This window comes from Pithys albifrons, chromosome 15 (genome assembly GCF_047495875.1).
Source record: "Pithys albifrons albifrons isolate INPA30051 chromosome 15, PitAlb_v1, whole genome shotgun sequence".
Lineage (NCBI taxonomy): Eukaryota > Metazoa > Chordata > Aves > Passeriformes > Thamnophilidae > Pithys > Pithys albifrons.
In genome coordinates this window covers 8618962-8643946 of record NC_092472.1, presented here as the reverse complement: position 1 = coordinate 8643946, position 24985 = coordinate 8618962, and the positions used below count along the sequence as shown (strand labels likewise).

At 50.5% G+C, this 24985-nt stretch overlaps 1 protein-coding gene across 3 annotated transcripts; it reads right to left on the bottom strand.

Moving 5' to 3' along the window:
• Nucleotides 1-21471, bottom strand: FGF1 (fibroblast growth factor 1). 3 transcript variants are annotated; one of them, XM_071570123.1, is made up of 4 exons: nt 21379-21471; nt 7416-7747; nt 3435-3538; nt 1-2750 (listed from the first exon to the last, which is right to left on the bottom strand). In XM_071570123.1, the coding sequence occupies exons 2-4, from the start codon at nt 7582-7584 to the stop codon at nt 2556-2558; spliced, it is 468 nt and encodes a 155-aa protein (XP_071426224.1). In that variant the 5' UTR covers nt 7585-7747; nt 21379-21471; the 3' UTR covers nt 1-2555. The 3 variants fall into 3 exon arrangements, with proteins under 3 accessions (XP_071426224.1, XP_071426226.1, XP_071426225.1); XM_071570125.1 differs by having other exon boundaries at nt 1-2747; XM_071570124.1 differs by having other exon boundaries at nt 7416-7608; nt 21379-21468.
• Nucleotides 21472-24985: the final 3514 nt, after the last annotated feature.

Genomic DNA, 24985 nt, shown 5'->3' with positions numbered 1-24985 from the left:
CCCTGGCAATGACCATCCTGGCTTGCCCATCTGTCTGAAGGAATTACTGTGGCTTCCCTAGGGATTATTTTTCAGACCAAGTGTTGACATTTTTCCTCAGATGGGCATCAAGCATGTACCTGCAGGGGCGGTTTCTGAGTGGCAGAAGCCTGACGAGAGGAGTGCCCAGGGTTAATGAGGTGTTACAAGACAGTACAGCTAAATCTGGCATTACACGTTCCAACTTTCCAGTTTAATTAGAAACCTGGATCTCCTGCTCATTCATTCATTCATTCACTTTTTGACTTGAGTGACAGCCCAGCCTTTCACAGGGAAAGCAACCACGGTGTTTAAGAAGGCTGTTGATGTTGTTGGCCTTCCATGTCACTCTGTCTTGCCCAGCGTTGTGTTTGCCATGACCCAGGGCCATTGGCAGTGGTTGGGTACCTCTCTTGGCCTTTCTCCCACTGCAGATTGTTGGCTGAAATCTGGGATTTTGGCAGATATTCTGTCCTTACTGGACAATGCCAGGTGCATTTCAACTCTTACCCACTGCAATGAAGCAATTACAAGTTCAGAGCAGCACAGATGGAAGAGATGGAGGGGTCCAGCCTGTTGAGAGATCCATGTCCCTGTAGGTGTAGGATGAGGGAATGCATGAGGACGATGATGACACTTCCATTGGGTAGCACTTACCAGCTGAAAGGTTTCAGGAAGCTGCCTCTGCTCTGGTATGAGTTATATTACATGGGCTTAGATGTGAAAATAATGCAACATTGCAAATCAGGTGTTTGCCCTTTCAGGCTTATCTGGGACACAGGGATGCAGAAAAATCCCAAAGTTATCCTGCTGCTGTGCTTATTTTTTTGGAGCAGGGAAGGTAACTGTGCAGAGTAGATATTTTCTAAGCATTATTTTTTCTTTACTTAAAATGTTTTAGTTGGTATATAAAATTATATTTTAAGGCACATTAAAAATGTACCTTTTTGGCTGTTAGGAATTCTCAGTAAAAACTGAAAATTGATGTTTGTGGTCCTTCAAGCATTTTGTGTGTGCAGAGTAAATACTTGCAAAACCACCCATCCACCCTCCCCATGGGCAGCTGTATGGGAATGTAAAGGACAAGATGAACAGCTAGTAGTTGCAGGATTAGTAGAATTCTCCTTTCCACTCATTTTCCACCTAGATGCCACAAATGAGAAGCTGCACTGGAGTGCCATGGTAATGGGAAGGTGCAAGGACCTGGTGCAGGCTTCTTCACAGCCAGAGCTGTGCCATTCCCGTGCCAACTCCCTGTTTGCCTGGGAGCACTGGGATTACCTGTGATGCTATCAGTGCACTAATTAGTGACTAATTGCTGCCACAGAAATATGCAAGGCAGAGTGCTTTTTATTCCTCCCTTGGTATAGAGATGGCTGATGGGGGTTTGCTGGCAGCAGGGAGCACTTGTCTCTTCTCTCTGTCCTTGATGTCAGGATAGGACAAGGGGGAATGACTTTAAGCTGAAGAAGCACAGATTCATGTTAGATACTAAGGAGAAATTATTTCCTGTGAGGGTGGTGAGGCTCTGGCACAGGTTTTCCAGAGAAGCTGTGGATGGTCTGGGTATAGTGTGGCAGCTTGGTGCTCCTGTTATGCTCTCTCCTGGCAGGAGTAGCTCTTGAGCTGCCTGGGAGATCTACATCATGCCAGGAGAGAAGAAACTCAGCTTCATGGAGGATTTGGGAGTCATCACGGGGCTCCAGTGACAGTTTTAGAGCCTTGTGTAGCCAGACACCAGGGCGGTGGGAAGAATCCCCTTGGGAATGACTGGGATGTGCTGCCACCATTACGCAGCCCTTCCTGCTGTACATCACACCCTTACATCAGTCACTGACTGCCACTGCCTCTTCCTCACTGGGACAGCATCAAGGGACTTTAGTGCCTGCAATTACCTATGAACAGATTGTAGAAGAGATATATTTACTTAGTAAATAAATACAAATAATATATGACAGCAGTACTGGTGTTGTGAGGGAGGACAAGGTCTGGGGCTGGAGCTTTGCCTACTCGTTCATCCTAACACACGAGGATATTGGCCAGTGTTTACCAGGCTGGGCCTGGAAAACAGGACTGATGGTCCAATCTGGAATTGCTTGAGAGCATGTTAGAAGCTACATACTTAGACAGATAAATACATTAATACACAATACCCAGGGAGGTTTTGCCTTAGAATGCCTGCGGACACAAAGCACGCACTTCTCTGGTAACTGGGGCGACCTTTGGGTGCCCTTGGGCACATTTCTGGCTGCCTGCCTGGGCCAGGTCCGTGTGTGTCCCCAGGAGCTGCAGCACGGTCATGGCACACAGCAGCAGACAGTGGAGGGCAGGGGAGCCAGGGGGGCCGCTGGCCCTTGGGAGGGTGTCAGGGCACTCCCCCTCGTCTCTGCAAAGCTTCGTGCAGAGCTGAGTTGCTCTGCTTTGGCTAGTTTTGGTAAAAGCCTTGACCTAAAGCTTGGAGCTCTAACGAGCTCTAAGGAGGCAGCAGCGATTGGGTTTTGGGATTTGGGGTCATCTCTGAGCTTCTGGGATGGAGTTTAGTCAGCTGAGACAGGCAGTGGGAGGAAGAGGATCGCCTTCTGGCCATAGTGAGTCCGCGGCCCCAGCTTGCTGTTCCCGTTCTTCTTCAGACCCACAAACCAGTTCTTATCCGCGTGCTTTTTGGAGATGTATGTGTTGTAATGGTTTTCTTCGATCCTTTCCAGGAACAGGCACTCCTCACCCAGTAACTGCTGAAAGAGATCCCAGGGGAACAACAGTGAGCTGGGGCGATGCCGTGGAGATGGGGATATGTATTCCTAACATTACAATCCCAGCTCAGGTGCTCACTGGTAGGATGCTGTCCGGACTCACCTCTGAGATCTCCATGCCCCAGTAAAGCTCATATCTAAAGCATGGGGTAAGTAGGTTTGATTTTGTCCCCTGGGCCACTCCTGCAGCAACACAGCCATGACCTTGGGCGTTTATTTAACAGTGATTGAGTCTCACGCTCCGTAAACTGGTCCTTGCCCTGGCTCCTACTCTGGCACTAAGCTGCGGGGTGGCAGCTGCAGGCTCAGAGCAGAACCACAGAATAGTTTAGGTTGGAAGAAACCTTAAAGGTCATCTCATTCCAGCCCCCTGCCATGGGCAGGGACACCTTTCATTAGACCAGCTGGTAGCTGCTGCTGCAGGTATGAAACTCAGTATTTATCAAATCTCAGAGAGGAAATAAAATATTTGTCAGAGGCAGAGCAGTAATGGCGATATTTGGTTATTTATTTATTTCCCCCCCAAATAAAGCCAGTGAACATCCAGCTGCCAGAATCACAAACAGAGCCCAATTATTGCCTGTGATTTGCATTACTCAGAGCTATGAGATTTTTGCAAACCTCAAGCTCTCACTGTGTCTGGTCCCACAGGATCCTCCCACTTACCGAGCCATAGAGCAGCCCGTTGGTGTCCATGGCCAGGTACTGCCCCGACTGGGTGCTCTTTATGTGCACCACTCCCACGCTTTCTGCACTCAGCTGGAGCTGGACTGGAAGTAAAAATAAAACAATAACAACACTAAAAGGAAAATAGAAAAAAAGGGGGGGGGGAGGGGGAAGAGCTGCTAGGAAGGTTAGCAGGGTGTTTTGTTCCAAAGCCTGGCTTATAAAGTGTTTATAGGAAATAGTACAGTGTGTAATAAAAGTGTCTCCTTGTACCCTCTCCTTCAAAGAAACCCCACAGCCATCCTTTAGGAACCAAAGACCAATTTTCCCCTTATTTTACATCAAAGGAAGGGCAGCCTTTTGGTTACAATGCTGGAATAGGACACAGGAGATTGGGGTTTTAATTCTGGCTCTAATTTACAAATTTCTCATGTGGTTTGACAAGACACTTAAGGAGTGACATATGAAGAAGTATTTTGAGAGCTAAACCAGGGATGGGCAGACTGCAGATGCCTGCACTGCAAATTCCTGATCCCAAGCATCCCATCCAGCTATGTGCTGTGGCTGGATTTATCCAGTGCATTGTAGGTGGAGAGTGGAGAAATGGAAAAGGCTGATCTTCATCCTGAAAAAATACCTCCTGAAGGTAGTCACACCTTAGGTTGTCCCAATCTGTGATGCTAATGTGGATTTGATGCTGAAGCAGGACTTGAGTCTGCTGGGGCACAGCCTGGACAGGAGTGATGGAAGGTCCCTTGGTCCCTGAAGCCATCGGACACTGGATTCCATCCCCTTCCCTGATGCTGGACCACAGCTCAAAACTCCAGGCCAAAAAAAGGCTCTTGTTTGGTCTTGTGCTGAGGGAAGTGAGCAGGGTAGCTGCAGCATCCTGCTCTGCTCAGCATCCTGTACCTTATTCAGCAGCTTTAAACTTCCCATTTGTCTGGTTCCTTTTTTCCTTACTTTGTTAATTACAGGAGTCTCAGAAAATGATTAAAACTTTGCTCAGGGTCTTGTTTAATATATTTCTCAGGAAAAGGCTGTTTAGTTGGAAAGAAGCCTTGGGGGGACAGTTCTCCAGTGCTATGTCCTCAGGGAGGAGCCCATGGGGTTCTCATGTGTGGGCAGGAATGCTACAGCCAGAGCCATTAATGGCCCCACCAGTGTGTGTGGAGGCTGTAGCTGTGGTCACTGTGACTTGCAAATTCCAGCTCTTTCAAGTGATCTTTCCCATCTCCTAGACATTTTTCTTTTTTCATGAGATTTATAACAGCAATATTTAGGTTGGTTTGAATGAAGTATGAACAGATGCCTCGTCTCCAGCTCCTTCCTTCCTGTTTATATTTAATTTATTTATCCTTATTTAGATGAGGTAAAAGGCAACGTTACCTCTTGGCCTCGTAGGACTCTCATCCCAGTGAAATCTTTGCTGAAATGGTTCACATTCTTCCTTTTTGTTTTGGCTTTTCTTGCTCAGTAAATGATGGCTAATTAGGAAATTGAGTGGGTGCAGATTTGCAGGAATATGTGGTCCCAATCTACGCCTGGTTTAGGTTGGGAATCTGCAGTGGGAAAGTCCCAACCTACCTACATTCACTGTGGTGCTGCAGCCCCAGGATGTGGCCAATGAGCAGTCCAGGGGGAAAGAGGGGAATGGGATGAAAATGATGATAGTATCCTAAAAATTGTCACTGACAGAGGGAAGTGAGAGTCCCTCCAGCTGCTGATGGGGACATTGAGGTCTTCAGCCACAGAGGAAGGGAGAACAGTGGGGCCAGAGGAAGGGAGAATGGTAGGTCCAGAAGAAGGAGCTTGTGCTTCTTGTATCCTTTTATAAGTTTGTAAAGAGATTTCCTTCCATGAAGTACTGGGATGAAATAGGAGAAATATGGTTGTTTGCAGAAACAAACCTCATCCCAAAGAGTCTGCAATGTCCCGCTAAGTTTTCTTTCCATTTCACAATGCCAGCTTGGGATGCCTACACACAACAACAAAGGATGCGAGGAGGGAATCCTGACATTGGCCTGGACAACAAGGGCTGCACTCCTTAGAGAACCATCCTGATTCCAGGGCTAGCACCTGGCAAGGCCATTCAATTAAAATTAAGATTTTTGATATTTGTCAGGAGCAAAATGAGCTTGGGCAGTTTGCAGAGCATCAACACAGGCTGCAACACCACTGTGCCAGCTGGCTGCCCGATGAGCTGTGGGCATTCCTGTGTCTTGTCCGTCCCTGGGTCTGGCAGGTGCCTGTCCCACCTGGGTGAGCAGTATCCCATGGTGACAGTCATGGTCTGGGCTGCTCCCCTTTCATGCCAGGGAATGGTGCTGAGCAGCTCAGGCATTTTCCACGTGCAAGGGCAGCCTTGTGGGCAGCCGCCAATGCTCAGAGCACACAGCCCTTCCAGGAGTTTCCTCTGTAAATATTAGTACATTCCTATATCCAAGTTTATGAGATCATTTACAGAAGGTTCCTTTCTGGCAGACGTTTTCAAACAGGTGGCCCCAGGCCAGCAGCTGGGGAGGTGTGAGTGTGCTGGGGCACAGGACCTGCCTCCACTCGCTGCCTGTGTGCACGGTGCGGCCGTGGGGACCAGCTCACTCCCAGGTGATGGATTTGCTTTTCCAGAGGGAAAAAGTCTGGGGTTTGTGGCAGCATCCATGCCATGAGATGGTGGGTTGAGGCTAGGGTGCATGGGCTGGATGCTCATGTCCTTAGTAGCTCCCTGTGTCCCAAGAGGTGCCATCTTGACCCTGACCTCCCTTTTAGACTCCAGCAAAACCTCTGGAAAATGCTGCGGAGACACTGGCTGAGATCATATGGCCTTTCCTCGTGCATCTTGTAAGCCCAGTCCTGTCTCCTGTGGATCCTTTGGATCATTGTCCTGGCTGCCTCTCCCAGGGGTTATGTGTTTGGTTTATACCCAGCTGGAGGCTGGAGCTCTGTGCTGTTTATCCAGCCTCAGGGAGCTCATCCTTATCCATCCCCCAGTGCTGCCACGTGCTGGGCAAGCAGTGGGAGACAGTGTTTGTAACTATAAACTGCCTGTCATTAAAACAACAATAGCGAGAGGAAAGGTTGAGTTCAGGGAGAAGCCCCATGTGCACTTGCGGTTTACAGAAAATAAAAGTACTTCTCTTAGCACTTTGTAACACTGACTTGACTCCTCCCAGCCCTTCCTTCTAACCAGATAGGAGCCTGGCAGGTCTCAGTCCCATTCCAGTAAATGTTCAGGATATGCTGTACCCAGAAGTTTTTACTGAGAGCCAAAGGGAAGAGCCCGGTCCTGCTGCTTATAGAGCCCCATGGGAGCTTTGCTGTGTGGCTGGTCCAGCTCTCCTGGCCATCAGGTTAAAAAAATCCACTGAAGAGTTTTTGGCACTGTAAGAGCTCAAAAAGCAGAAAACTTCCCAACAATTCCTTGATAGGACAAGTGGTGGCATCTGTAGGGGCAGTTCTTCCCAGCAACAGGTCCCCAAAGCCCCATGGGCTGGAACAACCAGAATCACTGACTGCAGGGATGGGAACAGGTAGGAGGAGACCCTGGCCATGGGTGACTTGTTAAACTGCTGTGGCCCACAGATGCAAATGCTGAGACAGCACAGAATTCCAAATGATGGCTCCATGTGTGTGATGCCAGGCTGCCCTAAGCCCTTTGTTCCAGCTGCCATCTCCCTGTGTGACCCAGTCCTGCTGCATCAGCGCTGCGTCCCCTGTATCTGACTTCCTCTCCTGAGAGGATGACCAGTGTCAGATTTAATGCTTCATATATGTATTTATATACTTTATACCTCTATAGCAGACGTACTGTGCCTCCCCTGTTCTGCCTGTGGGCTATAGGTGTATGACTCATGGAAGGTATGTTGCCACCAGGAATAAAGGATCCTTGGTCCAGAGCCCATCTTCCCCAGCTTCCCCCATCCCAACTGAAGAAATCATAGGAGCAAGGAGTGCACCAAAAAGCCCCATGGGATTGCTTACTGTGCTGGTCGCTTCGGTCCCTGGTCCCATCCACTGTGCCATCCGGGAGGATCCGTAGGAAGTGGCCCCCGTTGCTGCAGTACAGGAGTTTGGGTTTCTTGTAGTTCCCCGGGGGCAGGTTGAACTTTTCAGTCAGGGCAGTGAAGGTGGTGATTTCCCCCTCGGCCATCCTGCAGCCTCTCCCACGGCTGGGCTGCAAGAGATGTGGCAGTAGGGGTGGCACCGAATGCTGGGCACACGCTGCTGCTGCCAGGCTTTAAAGGGAGAGGAGGGATCCTTGGGGTCTCAACCAGGACTCGCTGCAGGGCAGGTGATTCACAGTGGTGATGGGTCTGCAGTGACACAAAGTGACACAAAGCTGATGCTGCACCAGTGTGGGAGGTGGCAGGGGGCTGTGTTCTCACTGGGTGTAGCTGGGCGGCAGGGACTCTTTCCTTTTAATTTTATCATAGTGAATTGTGTTTTTGTTCTGCTTTCTATTGACGTATGTACTAAAATTATGCATTCATAAACCAATTTGAAAAACACCCAGTGTCTGATTGGAACCCACAAGAGGTGGGAAGGAAGCCCAGGTAATAACCTTCTCCACTATTATAAGTCTTGAACACAATTATGACCAGGAATTGCAACACCCACTGCATGCCAGGTAGAAAATATTGCCCTTATTGTGGCACTCAGTAGCTCACCTGGCCCAGGAACACACATGGAAAAGGTCAGAACACACATTAGACATGGTGGGAGATGAGCAGGGGGCAGGAGCATTCACTGCCTGAACGTGAGCCCGAAGATTACCCAGACACTGATCAATAGCACATGGAAAACAGGAACAATGAGTTTAGACTATGCCATGAATATACCAGCAGCATTCCAGTGTCTAAAGGGGTTACAGGAAAGCCAGAGAGGAACTTGGCAAGGATCTGGAGAGACAGACAAGTGCAAATGGCTTTCCACTAACAGAGGACAGAGTTAGATCAGATACTGAGAAGAAATTCTTCCCTGTTAAGCTGGTGAGGCCCTGGCTGACCAGAGCAGCTGTCACTGTCCCACCCCTGGAAGTGTTCAAGGCCCGCTTGGATGGGGCTTGGAGCAACCTGGTCTAGTGGAAGATTATATTGAAACCTCATTATTCAGGAGACTATATGGTCACGATCCATGTTTAAACAGACACTGTGCAAAAACCTGAAGGCATCAGACTGGTATGAGAAAGATGCTGTCGATGCCTGCAGGTGAGAACTGCCCTCACAGCAGTGTCATCAGGAGATGACGTGGGTGGGGACCAGAGTCTTACACATATTCCAGGTACATTCATGTTTCCAGCCTATAAACTACATTTCAAATCTCCCATGAATTCATTCTGTCTTTCATGTGCAGAGTTCCTTAGTGCTTAGAGAGAAGTGGATTTATGAACAGAAAAAGACATGGCATGGAATAGATCTAGATACAGGAAATTACTCTAAATGTCATGTATTCCCATAGCTCTATTATGGAAAATATTTTATAGACACTGTTTATATGTGTTTATAGATTGTAAAAATGTCTCTTTAGCACAGAGTTGTGCTACTGGTACATTGGGATGGAGCCAGTACCACACTGTGTGGGTTTGCTGTGGTACTTGGAGTGCCCTGGGAGATATTAAGGATGGTAACTCTCTGCAATATACACACACACATACACATATATACATAGAATCTCTAAACATTTGGCTCTAAACTCTTTCATAATTAAATCTGCAAATGCAGCTGCAAGAAGGGGAAACTACTCCTTGAAATGGATCCCAGAAGCCTGCAGAGGATAAAAACATCTGCAAGTTGGATTGCTAAAAGCTGAAACCTTGGAAATAGAGACTATGGCTGTTGCTGAAAGCACTCCCAGCCAGTGCACCAGTTTTGCTTCATCCACAGACTTCATTCCTTGCTCTCAGATGCCCCATTCAACACAGACCAAGATTTTGGGATAACATGGGCCAACCCCCTCCTTCCCTGAGGTTGGTGAATCAACACACAAGATCTCTGGAGCTCTATGGCTCCTGGTGGTTTCCAAAACAGGTGATGGATCAGCCAAATACGGACGCAAAATCTTTTCTTAACACCATTATCAGGTGGATTAGGTATTTCTCTGAGTGTTTAGTCCCTAAATTTATTTTCCTGTCAAGAGAGCATACTTTTCATGCCGTAGTTTGGTTTTCCTTGACAACTGCTTTCTCTGAAGGAAAGCCTCTAAGTTATCCAGTGCAGCCCACAGGGCTCTGGTGCATTACGGAGCATTAATCAAGTTCAGTGGCATTGTGTAATTTCCTGGAACCAAAGCTTTCCTTGAACCTTTATCTGAGTGTAAAAGGCACACAGAGGTCTTCTGGGTTGATGATGGATGGTACTGAAAAAGAAATATCCCAGATCCAAGAGCTTTGATCAGGATGTCAACAAACTCTGCAGCCAGCAGGAGTGAGGAATTGTCTGGATGCTCCCCATGGTCACCTGAAGGTCTGAGGGCATCTCTGGATGGCTTGACCAGAGCAGCTCAACTGGCAACAGTTTCTTCATCATTACTTATTTTCCGTAAGGGTTTTTTTGCTATTTTTAGAGTGACTCCAGTGCTCACCAGCTGGCTTCACAGCCCCAGAGAAGCTGAATGAACACTTTTCCACTCCTGTTGTCTCTTCCTGCTAAATATGATTGCTGTTCTCATGCTTTATGACCATGGAGTTGTTCCTCTACACACACCACCACTCATGGCCCTACAGTTATACTTTTGGCAGGAACATGTTGGGTTTTTATGGGAATTAAAAAGCACAAGTGAGAGAGAGAACCTGAACCAAAGACAACATAAAGGGCCTTATTTCTTTGGGTGGAAGCCCAACAGTGCTATTAAATAGCTCAAAGCAGCACAGAGAGCTCTCTCCAAGAAGCAAAGCTGAGAGACACCACACTCCAGCAGTTATTTGGTGCCCCATGGAGAAAGGAAAATATTCCAAGAGGAGATTGCTATAAAAAGGGGATAGCTACTGCTGAGCACTGACCCTGCTGGTCACACCAGGACAGTGAGTTGGAGCTGAGCTGGACAGTGTTTGTCCAAGACCAGCTGTGTTTGTGGCTCCTCTTTCCTCCACCTCTGTGTAACAGCTTTCCTGTGCTGTGCTAAGAGAAAACCCCCTCTGAGAATGAATCACTGGGAGCTGGACCCAGGGCACCTGCTCCAGGGTAGCCCCAGCTCTGTGGCATAGGAAGCAGAGGGTCCCAGCAGCAGCCTGGTGACACCCAGCTCTTTCTCCTGGAAGGAGATGTCAGCACCCCAAAGAATCAGAAATAGTCTTCTGAAGAAAAAAAAAAAGATTTAAAAAGAGAGTTAAACCCGAATGTTCATTTGATCCAGGTCCTGCTGAGCTGTGGTGGCTGGAGAACTGCTGTGTGCCTGCTCCGTGTAGCACTGAGGGGAGATGAGCCCGGCATGGGACCGGAATAGCTGTGAAATTCTGAGAAGTTTGGGTTTGGTTCCAAACTTTATCACTGGCCAAACCAGTGGCTTTGATGTGAAATCCCAAACTCTGCAAGCATCTGAGTTTGAGCATCCAGGGTTGGTTGCACTGCCAATAACAGGCGTGTGAGCTCTGAAATAACAGCACAGGCTGAGAGCAGTGGAAAAGGAGTGGGGTCCTTTTTCCTTCCTGTTTTAAAATCGATGCAGACTTCACTAGACAGCACTGCTGCCACCTTTACTTGCATGACAAAGGTGGTGTTGATGGCAACCAGGAGGATTGCTAATGGTCCAAAAGTATTTTATGTGCCTGGGTTTCTGGGAACTTTTGTGACTCCTCTGTGGCTCATGTGGCACAAATTTAGTAGCCAGCAAAGACTCAAAATAGAAGGTGACCAGCTAAGGTGAGCCTGTTTTTTTTTCCTTAGGCATGAAATACTTGGGTACTGCGTGGAGGAAAGCAAAAGTTTCTCACCCACTGTGATAAAACTGGATTGGAGTTAGATACATCAAAATCGTCCTTGGCTTTGGACAAAATCTTTTGTAGACTGTTGGAAAGAAATGTTCTGGATGGTCTCTCTATGGCTACGGTGATGAAAGGTGCAGTCAATCACAACTGTCACTTAGATGATCAGCGAAAGATCATGCAGAGAACTCCAAGGAGAACTCTGGAGAGATGAGAAACTGCTAAACCCAGGAGTCTAAGGTTTTGTCCAGCTTCAGTTAATGAGATCAGTGTCCCCTGAACTTGACTCTCATGAGTTCAGTGGAAACACTCCAGTTGATTTAACTTTGGAAAGTGTTATTTTCTCCATTAAGGCAGAAATCCTGTTTCTACTGGGGTATGTGACTCAGCTGGGATCAGACAACAGCAGCTCCTGATGGACTCCTTTCTCATTCCCACTACAGGCTGCAGCCACCTGGATAGAAGTCACTTCCCAGGTAGTTCCAACAATCCATATGGGAATTGAAAGCACTTACAACAGGTAGAATATTTTTAAGGAATTCTGGCTTTTCTCCACCCATTGCCAGGCCTCAGGGTTCCCAAAGCAGCCTGTGGACTGCCCAGTATGGCTTTGGGTGATCCGAGAACTGCCTGGGCATGGGGAGTAAACATCTCTGGGATAAATAGGGATTTTGTTAATTGTAAGTTTTAGAGGTCCTTTGCATGGGATGGATTTCCTCACCCAGGAAAGGATTATAGAGACCAGCCAGAGGTTTCCTTGTGCTCTGGTTGCTGCAGAAGTGTCAGCATGGTGGGTCTGGAGTTATCGTCAGCATGGGCAGCCTACAAGGGCTGCCTCCCATTCCAAGGGCTGGCGGTGCAAGGCATGGTTTGAATTCCTTGGACTGCATATCCTCTTAGGAGGACTTAATAAATGATTAGGCAAAGCATACAATAAATATGTAATAGATCATTCTGTGTGTATCAGCAGACTGCATTGGCTCATTTCTAGTCTTGTTTATGGCCAGGTGATTTTATCTCTAGCAAAGTGATTAACTACTTAATGAAATATTTATCAGCCAGGTTTTACCCTTTGGGAGTGGAATACATTGCATGAAGTGTGACCAAAACCATAGAAATCAATCTAACTAATACCTGTTGTCATAATCTCCCACTCTCCTCCAGGAAACACAGTCATTCCATTCATGTCGTGCTGTATTTGTGGCAGGTGAAACAGAGAGGGGTGAAACTTTTAGCAGTTGTCTGAGTGGGTGTTAACTAATGGCTGATGATAAACAGCGGGACCATCATAGTAAAGCCAGATTAGGTAAAGGTGGCATCCTGCCCAGGAGGAAGGGACAGGGGTCATCCCACCCCAGGTGAAGGGACAAAATCCAGCAGGGATGCCCAAGGGAAAGCCCCGTACCCTGCCTCAGAGCCTGGTGTGATCCTGCAGGGCTCTGAGCCAGAGACATGCCAGATGTTGCCTCACGCTGGGACAGCCAGTACAACATCCCAGCAAACTGGTGGTGTCCGTGGGGAGACAGGAAAACCAAGAGATGACCCACTTACTAATTACCTTCCCGCCTCTCCCACCTCCCCACCCACGGCCCTTTACAATCTGGTGATTAACTTAATTACAGTTCCAGCTCCAGGAGTCAATCCAGCCCCAGAGCAGGAGCCTTGCCAGGAAGGTCTTGCCCCAGTGTCCTGTCTGGATTCAGACTAAGAGCACGGACACGTAGATGAGAAGTGCTGTCTGCAGACACAAATCCCACCACCTCATGTTGGGGATTTAAGCCATCTCCCACTGCAAGCTAGATGCGTGGGACTTGGATGGAAAGAACACACTGGATGGAGAATCGCCAAAGCTCAGCCCCTCCAGCCAAGGATGGGGTGTAGGATGTGCTGCTCCCAGGGGGCCAAAGGACACCTCCAGGCTTTGCAGCAGAGGCATTGCTGTTGCCCAGTTATAAGGAGAACACAGGAATGGCTGTAGCTTCCCTGTGAATGCTGGTGCTGGTCTTCCCTGGGACCTGTGTCTGATCAAGGATTGTGAGTCCAGGGTTAGGCTGCCAGGGCTAGTATCATGGCCATAACCATGACCACTGTGCAGGAGATGGCAGGAGGTGACAGCTGGGAGCAGCCCAGCTACACCCATTGTTGCCTACCTTATCCTAGGGGATTTACTGAGGGCATCTCTGGCTCTGCTGCACCACAACAGGTGTCCTAATCACAAAACACAATTAGTCGAGAAACACTCAAGGCTTCTCCTTCCTCCAGGAGATGGCAGGTGCTGCCTGCCATTTACAAGTGACCTTTCCCTCTTGCAGGCTTATGCCGAAACCAATGTAAACCATCATCCCTGCTCCTATGCTTTGCTGCCTTCCAGCATCTCATTCTGGCATGTGGAACTGGCTGGGACCAGCCACTGACATATGCCATGAGTTAGACCATCCTTGTGGTCTCCTCTCTGTCATGCAGGGAGGATGGCTCTGTGCTGCCAAAGCTGCCAAGGACTCAGGGATGACGCACCAGGTGCAGGTACCTTGCTTTGAGTGTTTGCTGGTTTTGTTAAGGGCAGGGCTGTGGGCCCCTTTCCTCCCTGGGTCTACCTGTGCTTGGCCTCCCAGGGAAAAGTGTCTGGAAGGAGAGGAAACCACGGAAGATGCTGTAACAGCTGATGAGTTGTTGGTTGAAATGTTTGGTGATGATGTGGGAAACCCCTGGGAGGAGGGAGCACTCAATGTGCCCCTGGGCTCCTGCTCAGCAACTCTTAGGCTGGGAAGGTCCAAGCAGTGGGGTCCCTGCAGGGGGGTCCCCACCCACACCCTGCCAGGACCCCCCACTCAGTTTCTGGCAGGCAGGAGGGATGTCAACCTGTGTGACACTTCACCTGGCCTTTAAATGTCACCACCCCCTCACCACCCACCCCTGGTGTCCATGCAGGACGCTGGGCACAGTGCCAGACCACAAAGCCCTGGCTGTCACTGTCTGGGCTGGTGCTGTAGGTGTGGCTGCCCTGTGTGCCCACGGATGGATGGATAGAAGGGTGGACAGATGATGCCAAATGACAGGCTGTAGCCCCAAAACTTCCCTCTACGCAATACTCTTAATCCAAGGGGTGAGCTGGTTCTCCTGTTGCACCATGTGCTGTCTGAGCCCTCCAGTCCCAACCCAGGCCAAGCTTCCCGCCAATGACCCATTCAGGTACACGCCTGGTCGCCGTGTCTCTTGGTCACCCTCCGTCAGCCGCAAGCCCTCGCCAACCCCTTGGCGTTCAGACAAGTCCAACACCTCCATGTGCTGTTGCTTATACTCATGAGGCTGGAATTAGGAGGGGAAAGCAGGAATGTTCATGCGGTGTCCGGCAGTACTTCCTGCAGCTGGCCATCTGAAGGGTGGCCAAGCCCAGTCAAAGGTTGGCTCCAGCTTCAAAACTGGGATTTGAGTTTGGGTTCAGCCTTTATACCATGTCCTTCCCCAAAGAAGCAGAGGATGCTGGAATCAAGGGTTTCATCTCCAGGCCAAGTGAAACCTCACATCCATCCTCGTGGTTAACCATCAGTAGACATATCATCGCTCAGAAATCCAACTTCCTCCAGCAGAGCCTCAGTTTGAGTTGTTCTAAGGAAAATCACTTGGTTTCTGGGTTCACCATAAGCTCAGCAGTGATTTACTATGAAAATGTGCAGGGAGTTGGTGATGTTCATCTTGTAATGTTTCTATAAGGGCTATACAGCTGGTCTTGTTGACTTCTAAGTAAAACTAGCTGGAAGAATTCTGTTCTTAATTCTGTTGCTCAATATTGTACATTAAATTCAGTGTCTAGTACCTATGGATGTTAACTCCTGGTTTTTTGCCTCCAAGCTGTGTGAGTAAGGAGCTTGGGCTGTGTTTCCATGTGCATGCTGTTGCTCAATAACTTAGTGCAATAAAAGCTTGAGATAATAATTGCTATTATCAGGAAAATCCTCCAATAAATAATAATTTTCTTATCTGCATGACTTTGAGACTGGAGAAAATGCCTTCCAGTGGCAAGCAGCAGCGCAGAAAAGCATTTCATTTCAGATGAAAGATCAGAGCAAGGCAAGATCGGAGCTGAATCATCTTAAGTGCAAATGAGTGGGTCAGTAAAAAAACTGGAATAATTAGTGTGGATAAGACAAACTAGGGAGAGCAGCTGGGCATCTCCACCTCTTGTGGTCTGTCAAGCCAGACAGGTCACTGCTTTGATCTGTGGTCTTAAGGCAAAATTTTGGGAATTCTCAGTTCCAGCACTGAGAGGTTCTGGAGGCCACGGACACTGAGCTCTCCATTTGTCACCCTCATCTCCAGCCTAGAAAGGAGCCTGAGTCACACACCAGGACCTGCCAGACCCTGGTGAAAGACACAGCCCTAATTCTGGTCCTTCTGTCCCAGACAGGGATACACTGAGGCACCTGCATCCTTACAGAGATGGGCACCTATTTGGTTCCTGTCGTGACATCTGTGACCGCAGGCTATGTGACAGCAGGCAGGAGCAGGCAGTGCTTCCACTGCTCCAAGGAAAACAGTGCCCTGCCTTGGATGCTACCACAGGTTTCCATTACAGAATCCTCAGAGGGGAGGGGATTTTTTTTGAAGGCTGTTCTACCCTTTCTCATCTCTGTAAACAACAAACCACCACAAAGAGCACAGTGCAGGAGAGAAGGCTGCAATTTTAACTACCTGCTGAACCTCAGCCCCAGTGATGACACCCACGCTGGCTATTTCCAGCTCCTGAGTGGGCAGTCTAAAGACACCGGGATGTTTGTTGTGCCCAGTATTTCCACAGCTGGTTTAGGGGAAAGCTGTGGGGTCAGGTTGGCCCACAGGGATTCAGCCAAGGATCAGAGAATTACAGAATGGTTTGGGTTGGAAGGCACTTTGAGGTTACCTCCTTCTACCCCCCTGCCATGGGCAGGGACACCTTTCACTAGACCAGGTTGCTCCAAGCCCCATCCAGCCTGGCTTTGAACACTTTCAGGAATGGGGCAGCCACAGCTTCTCTGCTGTGATGCTCACAATAGTCAAGTCAGAAGGAGGCCCTGGATTATCTAAGTGGAAAATCACCCCAAACTGAACCAAAATATTTGAGACAAGCAGGCAGAGTTTGGGGAGCAGCAGTTGCTCTGCCCCCTGCCTAGCCAAGGGTGCCATGACCAGGATCCCAAGTTTTTACCTTTTTCTTACTCATGAGCTGCACATTCAGCCTCACACTGGGATGCAGGATCCCCATGGAGCCAGTGAGCATTCCCCGACTGTGGTTTGTGGACACCTACATGTGTGAACCTGGTAAGGATCACATCCACACCAGCTCAGGTGTGAGCTCCAAAATCCCCATCAGGAGTCTGGCAGCCAGTAAACTCTACCCATGAGTCGGAAGCTTTTGTGAACACCCTGCAGCAATGGGAATATTAAGGAAGGGGAAGGGAGGGTGTTTTACTTGATGTTAAATATTTGTATTTTATATCCAAGATTTGACCTGCAATTGAGACTCAAATATAAAGGAATGGAAAAATTCCAGAGGAAAATGTACCCAGGTGAGTATTTTTTTTTGTACAACACTCACATGCCTTGTAAGAGTGTGCAGGTGTTGGAGAAGTAATGGTGGATCTCTCTGGGGAAAAACATCACTGGGAGAGGTAAGCACAGAGCAGCCTTAGGATCTGCCAGTCACAGATACAGGAATGGCTCTGCGCCAGGTCTGGGGGATTTGGAAATGTATAGAGGGGTAGATGGTCATCCACCTCCTGCTTGGAGAGCGCAGGGATGCAGAAGGTTGTGCCCACAGTGGCTGTCCCAGGCAGCATGTGGCAGGAAGAGGAGCAGGAAGCAGCCAGATTATCTGGCACCGAGCTGCCATGAGATCAGCTTGATCAGCATCATTTCTGGGGTCTTATGGCATGCAAAGAGTCTGGAATAAGCAAATAGCTGGGATCTGGAGTTCATCTTCAGATGCACAGAGAGGGATTTGTCACGGTAAAGATCTCCCCCTCCTGTCCACCCTGGCAGCAAGGATGAGAGTGAGGGAGGGAAACAACTCACTCAGGTTCCTGCTGTCATTTTGTGAGCACAAGTCAGACAGGCACAGATGAGGGTGACTGTGCCCCTAAGGTGGGCTTGTAGACTGGGCGAGCTGCCGGCCTGATCCCCTGGACTGGGAGTACCCAGTGGGACCTGCATCCATCAGGGCAGGTTTAGGACTGTGCCCCTCACATGAGTCACTGCCAGGCTGGCTCCACCTTGGAAGCATTAACAGATGTGTAGATGTGGCAGCTGGGGACATGGGTTAGTGGTGCTCTTGCCAGTGCTGGGGAAACACTGGACTCAATGATCTTAGAGGGCTTTTCCCTCCTGAGTGATTCTGTCATTCTGATTCTGCAGAAATAATGTCCCTGCACAGGTGAGAGCTGGCAAGGCTGGTCTGCAGGTGGGACAGGCAGATTTACCAGCCTTGGAGATGTGGGAAGGAAAGATCTGAGATTTCAGCTCTTGAGGCACAGATCTAAATTAAGATCCAAGAGCCAGGATAGACTTTGTGAGCACAAGTGGTCATGAGTCATCTATGAACTGTGTGTCCAGATCATTGTGGGCAAAAAGGGCAAATCCTCGGAGCAGACACTGCTTCTGAAAGGAGTCTGAAGGGGATGAAAAGGTTTCGGATGTCATCCTGTGAGTCAGTGGCACCCTGGGCACAGAAGCCAGCCCAGTCTCTGCACCCTCTGAAACATTTCCTGCAGCAAACCCTTTTCTGCCTCTTTTCTGATATTTGTCCTCAGGGTTAGCTGCCAGGCTCAGATTCCATAGGCTTGGGAATGCTGCCTACAGGATCTCTGCTTGGTTTATCCCTGAGCAACCTTCTCAGTCACCCATTCCTGGGTGAGGGAATGGATTTGGAGATTAGGGTCAGCACAAACAGCAGGGGAAAGGGAACTTCTCTGTTCTTGAAGGGAATTCATAAATATTAACCCTGGCACTTTGAGGGTCTGTCTCAGCCTTTATGTGCCACATTCAACAGCTGGAAATGCAGCATTTTATTATCCTTTTTTCTTTAGCAAGCTTTTAGAGAGAAAAGCAGGGCTTGTGACAGCTGAAGTTTTGTCACCTGCAGGTGCCAGGTGCTCTGCATGCTACAGACCTGCCTCTGCATCCTCCCTGAGCTGGAGGCCACGGCTGCCCATGACCCAAGCATAAGGCACAAGTCCCTGACCCTTGGTGGGAAGTGCCACCTGCCCTGTTAAACACCAACAGGATTTGAGGAATATAAAATCTGCAAGTCACTGACTGCTGCTGCATCGCTCTGCACCTCAGTGTCTGCTTTGGTTCTCCAATAGCTTTAGACCAACAGACACCAATGCTGGAAACAAGGGTAAAAATAGGAACTGCCACTGCTGAGAAACACCGAGTCAAGCACCTTTCTAAAACAAAGGGGGAGAGGGAGGATTCCTGCTTCCACAGCAAAGACCGTGACAAAGCCATAGTGTCTCTTTCCCTCTGAACTGGGTTTCAACAAATTCTTCTGCAAAGAGGTTTCTATTGTGAGATTTCTATTTGAAAGGCATGACTCCAGCCCTCATGATAATCCCCGACAGCTCTGAACTGGCAAACAATGTACACAGGATTCCTAAAAATGCCCCAGCTCTGAGTCAGTGCCCGCTGTGTCCAGGAGGGAGATGCATTGGTACTCAGGGGTAGCCCACAAGGTCAGAGCAGCATTTACTTTCCTAGAATATACATTTTTTTCAGGGAATATTTACCAAAAGAGTTGGAAGATACAGTACAACTGCTAATGTGCTTTGAGGCCTGTAAAGAAGAGGCAAAAAGATTGGAGATGGAGTAAGAAAGGAAGGCCAAAAGAGAAATGGATGCTAAAGATGAGAAGGAGCCTGGAAAAGAAGCAGAGTCACAAAGAAGGTTAAGGAGAAAAAAAAGTAGAGGCTGAGGAGTGCGAGAGAAAAAAAGACTGATCAGAAGACAAAATGAGGCCAGAAAAAAAAAGAGGCTGCAAAAGGGTAGATGGTCAAGAAAGGGTGAGAGTGGGAAAGAAATGCAGAAGTTGAAAAGGGCAGGAGGCCAAAATAAAGAGGGAGTCCAAAGGAGAAGTAGAGACCAAAAAAAATGGGAGGGTGGAAAGGAATGAGAGGCTGAAGAGGCACACAAGACATACGGGAAGGTCTGTGCAAAGAAGGGTCTAAAGTTTAATGGGTTCCTCAGGGCTGGAGGGGGGTCAGTGATGATAAGGCAGCACAATGTCCAACTGTTCTCCTTGCACATTGGGTCAGCCCAACTTCCTATGGCTTCTGGGCTTGGGATGTGCAGGAACACACACTTTGGATTTGGGCTGGACAGAGTTCGGGTCTGCCAAGGTCCCCAGCCAGACCTAGAAATTTGCAAGCCCTTTGGATAAACTTTCCTTCTCAGCTCCACCCCAGCCCAGGGGATAAACTTTTCCTCCCAAGCTCCCTGAGTGACTCTGGCCTTCCTCCCACTCCTGAGACCTTGATCTTCGTCCCAGCTGAGGCAGCTCATCACGCAGCTGGCTATGGCTCCTTGCTCTTATTCCCAATCAGCTGCATGCTCAGCTCCAGAGCTGAAGCCCCCCGGCACCCCAGAACCTCAGCACAGCAGGAATGGGGAGCTTGTTCTGCACTGCTCTATCAGGGAGTTTCCCCTTTGCTAAACAGCCCAAAGAAGCCAAGACTGCGGGTGGTGGAAGGCAGCACTGGGGACACGTGGCCCCAAGAGCGTGTGGGGGCTCAGCCCTGACAGCACCTGCAGCTCCAGCCAGGGTGACTCAAACTTGCTGCAATTTGTCTTTATATTTGGCATCTTTGGTTTGGCTGAGAGAACAGTTCCCAGCTCGAAACATGGTGGAGGAGTCAGGGCTGACAGGCCCATTGGGATAATTGCTGCAGTGGTGTTATTTCATCTATAAATCCTAGAAGGGTTTTGGATGAAAGGGACCTTAAAGCTCATCCAGTTCAAAATCCGTGCCATGGACATGGACATCTTCCACTAGACCAGGTTGCTCCAAGCCCTGCCCAACCTGCCCTTGGATACTTCCAGTGATGGGGCATCCCAAATCATCCTTAATTGCCCAGAGAAAACTGTGGCTTCCCCAAGCCTTTCTATGGTTCTGTGATTTTATTCTGGTTCTCTCATAGAAAATGAACTATTTATAGTGCTGTGTCACTGCACTATCATTCCAGTTTGGTTTTTAAGTTAGTTTTGGTTCTTTTAATGGTCCAAGTACTATGTTTTGCCATTGAAAATATTTTTAGTTTATAGTATATTCCAAGTTAAATTCTGATCTGGGCTTCTGCTTCTGTCCAGAGCTTTAGGTGAACTGGCAGTAATTTGGAGATTGTCATTGGGAATGACGCTCCTGGCTGCAGAGCCTCTCCTGTCTCTCAGGGTCTGGGGGCACATGCAGGGCTTGGGGGAGTTTGTCCCAGCTGAGGGGAGCAGGATCCTGACTCCCTAAAGCTGTCCCTGGAGAAGGAACATGCTGCCTTTCCACGTCCCAGCCCACCTCTGTGCTCCAGAACCTCCCTCTGTCTCCTTGCTCCAAGCATCTTATGGGGATTCATGGGGCTGGCAGAGCATCCCGTGGGGCTGGCAGAGCATCACACGGGTATCTAGAAGGATGACAGAGCATCCCATGGGCATCTGTGGGGGTGGCAGAGCATCCTGTGGGTCTGGCAGAGACTGACATGGGGATCCGTGGGGGTGGCAGAGCACACAGTGGGGAGATCTGTGGGACATGTATGAGCATCCTGTGAGGATCCCAGAACCTCCCGTGGGGATCCATGGGGCTGGCAGAGCATCCCATGGGGAACCCAGAGCACCCCATTGGACTCCCTGGAACATGCAAGAGCATCCCGTGGGGATCCCAGAGCGTCCAGTGGGGATCCGTGGGGCTGGCAGAACAGCATGGGGATCCGTGGGATATGTGTGAGCCCCGCTGCCTGCCTCGCCCCCGGTGCGGGTCTCGCCGCTCGCCCACCCCTGCCCTGCACCTACCGGCGGCTGCGCGGCGCTCCCGGCTGCGTCTCCGCGATTGCGCGCGGGGAGAACCGGGATGGAACACAGGGAACGGGGTTGATGAAGATGAGGAGGAGCTGCCTCGGGGCGGGGGAGCGGCGGGAGGATGCGGAGGAGGGGAAGGGGACGGCAGTGCGCGATCGCATCCACTCCCGCAGCGGGGCCGGGCACCTGCCTGCGCTGCCCGACCACCGGTCAGCCCAGTGGGCAGGGACTGGGCTGAGCCCACCTCGGCCAGCAGGATAGGAGAAAAAACCCCAAATGCCGGAGGAGCATCAGCATTCCTGTCTCTCGCGTTTGCCTCTCCCATCCCTGCGGCCCAGGATATTCCTGCAGCGCTGGGTGCCTCAGCACCCTCTGAGAAGGCGATGACCCCTCTCAACCCAATCAGCTCCGGGTGCCCCTTCCCACAGGAGTCCCTGCCCTCGCCCTGGGCAGCCGCAGAGAAGGGGCCAGAGCAGGGGCGGCCACAGGGCTACGCCGGCACGGCTGTGTTCCCGCTGGCAGAGAGAGCTTGGCCTTAAAAGCCCAAGTGTTCCCGAGAGCGCTGTCAGCCGGATAAAATGCAGCTCCGTGTCCCCAAGGATGGGAGCTGGTGCCTGGTGCCGATGCTGGCTCTGCCGCAGGGTGGCTGTGCCGGGGCATCGGCCTTGCTCGGGTGCCAGCGGTGGGGTCATGGGCTCACGGGATGCCAGGGTGGATTAGTGGGATGACAGCGGTGGGTTTATGAGGTGCCAGCAGTGGGCCTGTGGGGAGCCATCAGTGGGCTTGTGGGCTCATGAGATGCCAGGGCTCGCAGCATGACAGCAGTGATCTCGTGGGCTTGTGGGGTGCCAGTGGTGGGCTCAGGGAGTGCAGGCTGGATACAGGTTGGGGTGCAGATGTGTGGCGTGTGAGGCTGTTGGTCGCTGTGTGTTCGGGGCTGCAGTGCTAACGAAGCCTGAGCGATGACTTCACCGCTTGGCCGGGGTCCATGTGCGCTTTGATGTGGTGTTTAGGCTGCGTTATCTAAGGCTCGCCCAGAATAGGCTTTTAGTCCCGGCTCACGTGGAGCTAGTCTGTTTGGACAGGCATTCCGGGCTGGAAATGCCCTGAGCCCAGACGTTTGGATAAAACATTCTCTAGTTGAGTGTGGTTGCTAGCAGCTGGTGGGGATGTCTCCTAATGCACCCCACAGCACAGGTGGACTCGAGGCTTTCCTGCCATATCCTTTTCTTTCCCAGTTTGGACAATCCCACACAAGATTTCCTCCTGCTATTACAGGAAATCAAAAAAACCCCATATATCCAAACATTCCTGAACCTCACAGAGCAGCAGTCCTGGCTTTGCCTCTGTCTCTCCTGCATGAAAGGCCCTGGGGTTTTGAGGATATGAGGAAATTAGGAAACACTGCTTCATTTTCTCACTCAAGGGAGCACTGCCCCTTGTTTCAGAGCTGCAAGGAGACTGCCCTCTTCCTGTACCCTGGCCTTCTCCACTTGCCTGGCTCCCCTGTACCCTGGTTGTGGCTGGAATTCGGCAGCCCTGGTGCAGTGCATGGCACGGAGCACTGTAGGTGTCGTGCCAAATCGTGTCCTTTCTTTCTGCCTGTCCTGAAGGCAGACAGCCTCAGCACAGAGCCAACAGCCGGAGTGATGCACAGATGCAGAGCAAACATGGGCTTGGGCAGTGGGATCTGCACTGGACATGAGGGAGAAAAGAAAATCCGGACGCCAACAGTACTGCAGTGGCCCCACACCCTGCCCCAAGTGCTGGAGGGATGTGGGACACTGTGGGGATGGGGTAACTATGGAAATGGGGAACATGCAGTGCTGGGGACACTGAGGAGATGGGGGTACTGAAGACATGGGCATGGTGTCACTGCGGGGATAGGGGGTACAGTGGGGCACTGCCTTGGCAGCAGCTCTGCCTCCTCCTGCCCTCCCCAGTCTGGCCCTGACTGGGCAGCCCCAGCTGCTGTAGGTGCCCATGGTATTTCCCAGGATCTCAGGATGGATTTTGACATCTGGTTGCTGATCCTGTTTATCTCCTGCTTCTGTTTCTGCTTGGGATAAGGAACATCTTCACCTCACTGCCTCCCCAGTCTCCGCAGCTCTGAGCCCCATAAATAATACACACTTCCAGGGCTGTTTGGAAGAACAGTGAATAATTAACCATGGAGCCACGAGGAAGCTGTAGGTGCTTCTCTCTGCCTGGCACCAACTCACGCAGGCAGTGCCTGTGTGGGCAGCTGAGCCCCCAGTCTTGGGCTTTGGTTCCATCCCTCTTGGAGTGGTATTCTGGGAAGGACATGGTGAGCACCACTCAGCCCAGTACTAGCTGGGAACTGCACCATAGTAGAAAGCCCCTCCTGCCAGAGCTGAAAGAGAGGAAGAGGAAACCTCAGTTGTTTCCCAGTGCCACACAGGTGGCCGAGTTTGCAAGTTTGGCCAGGAGTTCAGGAACCAGGACAACGCAGTGTAGACTCTTTGGGAAGGGGCTCCAAAGCCCCTGGGAGGCTGTGGCTCTGCAGGATGATATGCCATGGGAAAATGGGGAATGCTGGAAGAAGCACTCACCTGAGGGTCAGTTGGGATGTGCAGGGCTGGGTAGTGGGGGCAGCTGGGAAGCTGGGATCACCTTGCCCCTCGCCCTGCTTCCCAGAGCCAGCAGCTCCCACAGCGATCGCACTCACACCCCTCGCAGCACTCACGGGTGTTCCAGGGCAAGGCAGAGTTCCTCAGATGGGCACAGCCAGTGGGAATGTGCCGGGTCCTGGCCAGTGGCTGGTGTCAGCCGGCGGGCAGTGGAGCAACACTGTGGCTGGCAGTGCCGGCTGCCGCTCTGCACCCACATAGGACGAGGAAGTATGGATAATCCTTCGCCTTGCTATTTTTTTCCTCTCATGTGATCTTGTTTTTGGACTGCTATTTTGGGGCTGGACTCCAGCCCAGGTGAAAGACAAGGATTGAATCCAGCCTCCCCCTTTCCTGGAGGCCCTCCCAGGACCTTTGCCTGCCTGCTCATGGGATGGGATGAAACCCTGCCACCTTCTCATGTCAATGATTGCTTCCCACCCTTCTCCTCTCTTGCTGCAGAGCCCCTTCTGTTGTGCTCCTCTCTTTGCAGTGAGGGGTGATGGAATCTGGCTGTGGTGATCACACTGTGCCTTGTCACCCCTCCATCCCATGGCAGTCCCCTGCTCTCCATGCCCTGGCCTCTCGCTGTCACTGGCTCAGCTGCAGCTGGAGTCTCCCTAGCATCACTTGCCTCTTTCTGCCTGTTTCCCCCCAGACCAGCCTGGCAGGAAGCTCATGGGAGATAAATACATTAAAAATATGCTCAGAGCTTGTAGCCGCCTTGGAATGAACCACTGAAAGCTCTGACTCTGTGCACTGCCCATCATTCCCCTCATGCTGGCTGGAAGTGTCCCAGCAGTTCCCCCCTTTGGGGGACTGCAAAGTCTCCTCCCAGCTTGGAGGAGATGGACAGGCAGAGTCTTGGGGGAGGCAGGGAGCTCTGGGGGTCTGTGCTGTTTCCTTCCCAAACCTGCACTGGGGCCTCTGCTGGGGACATCCTTGGGGACATCCTGGTGTCACATGCTCAG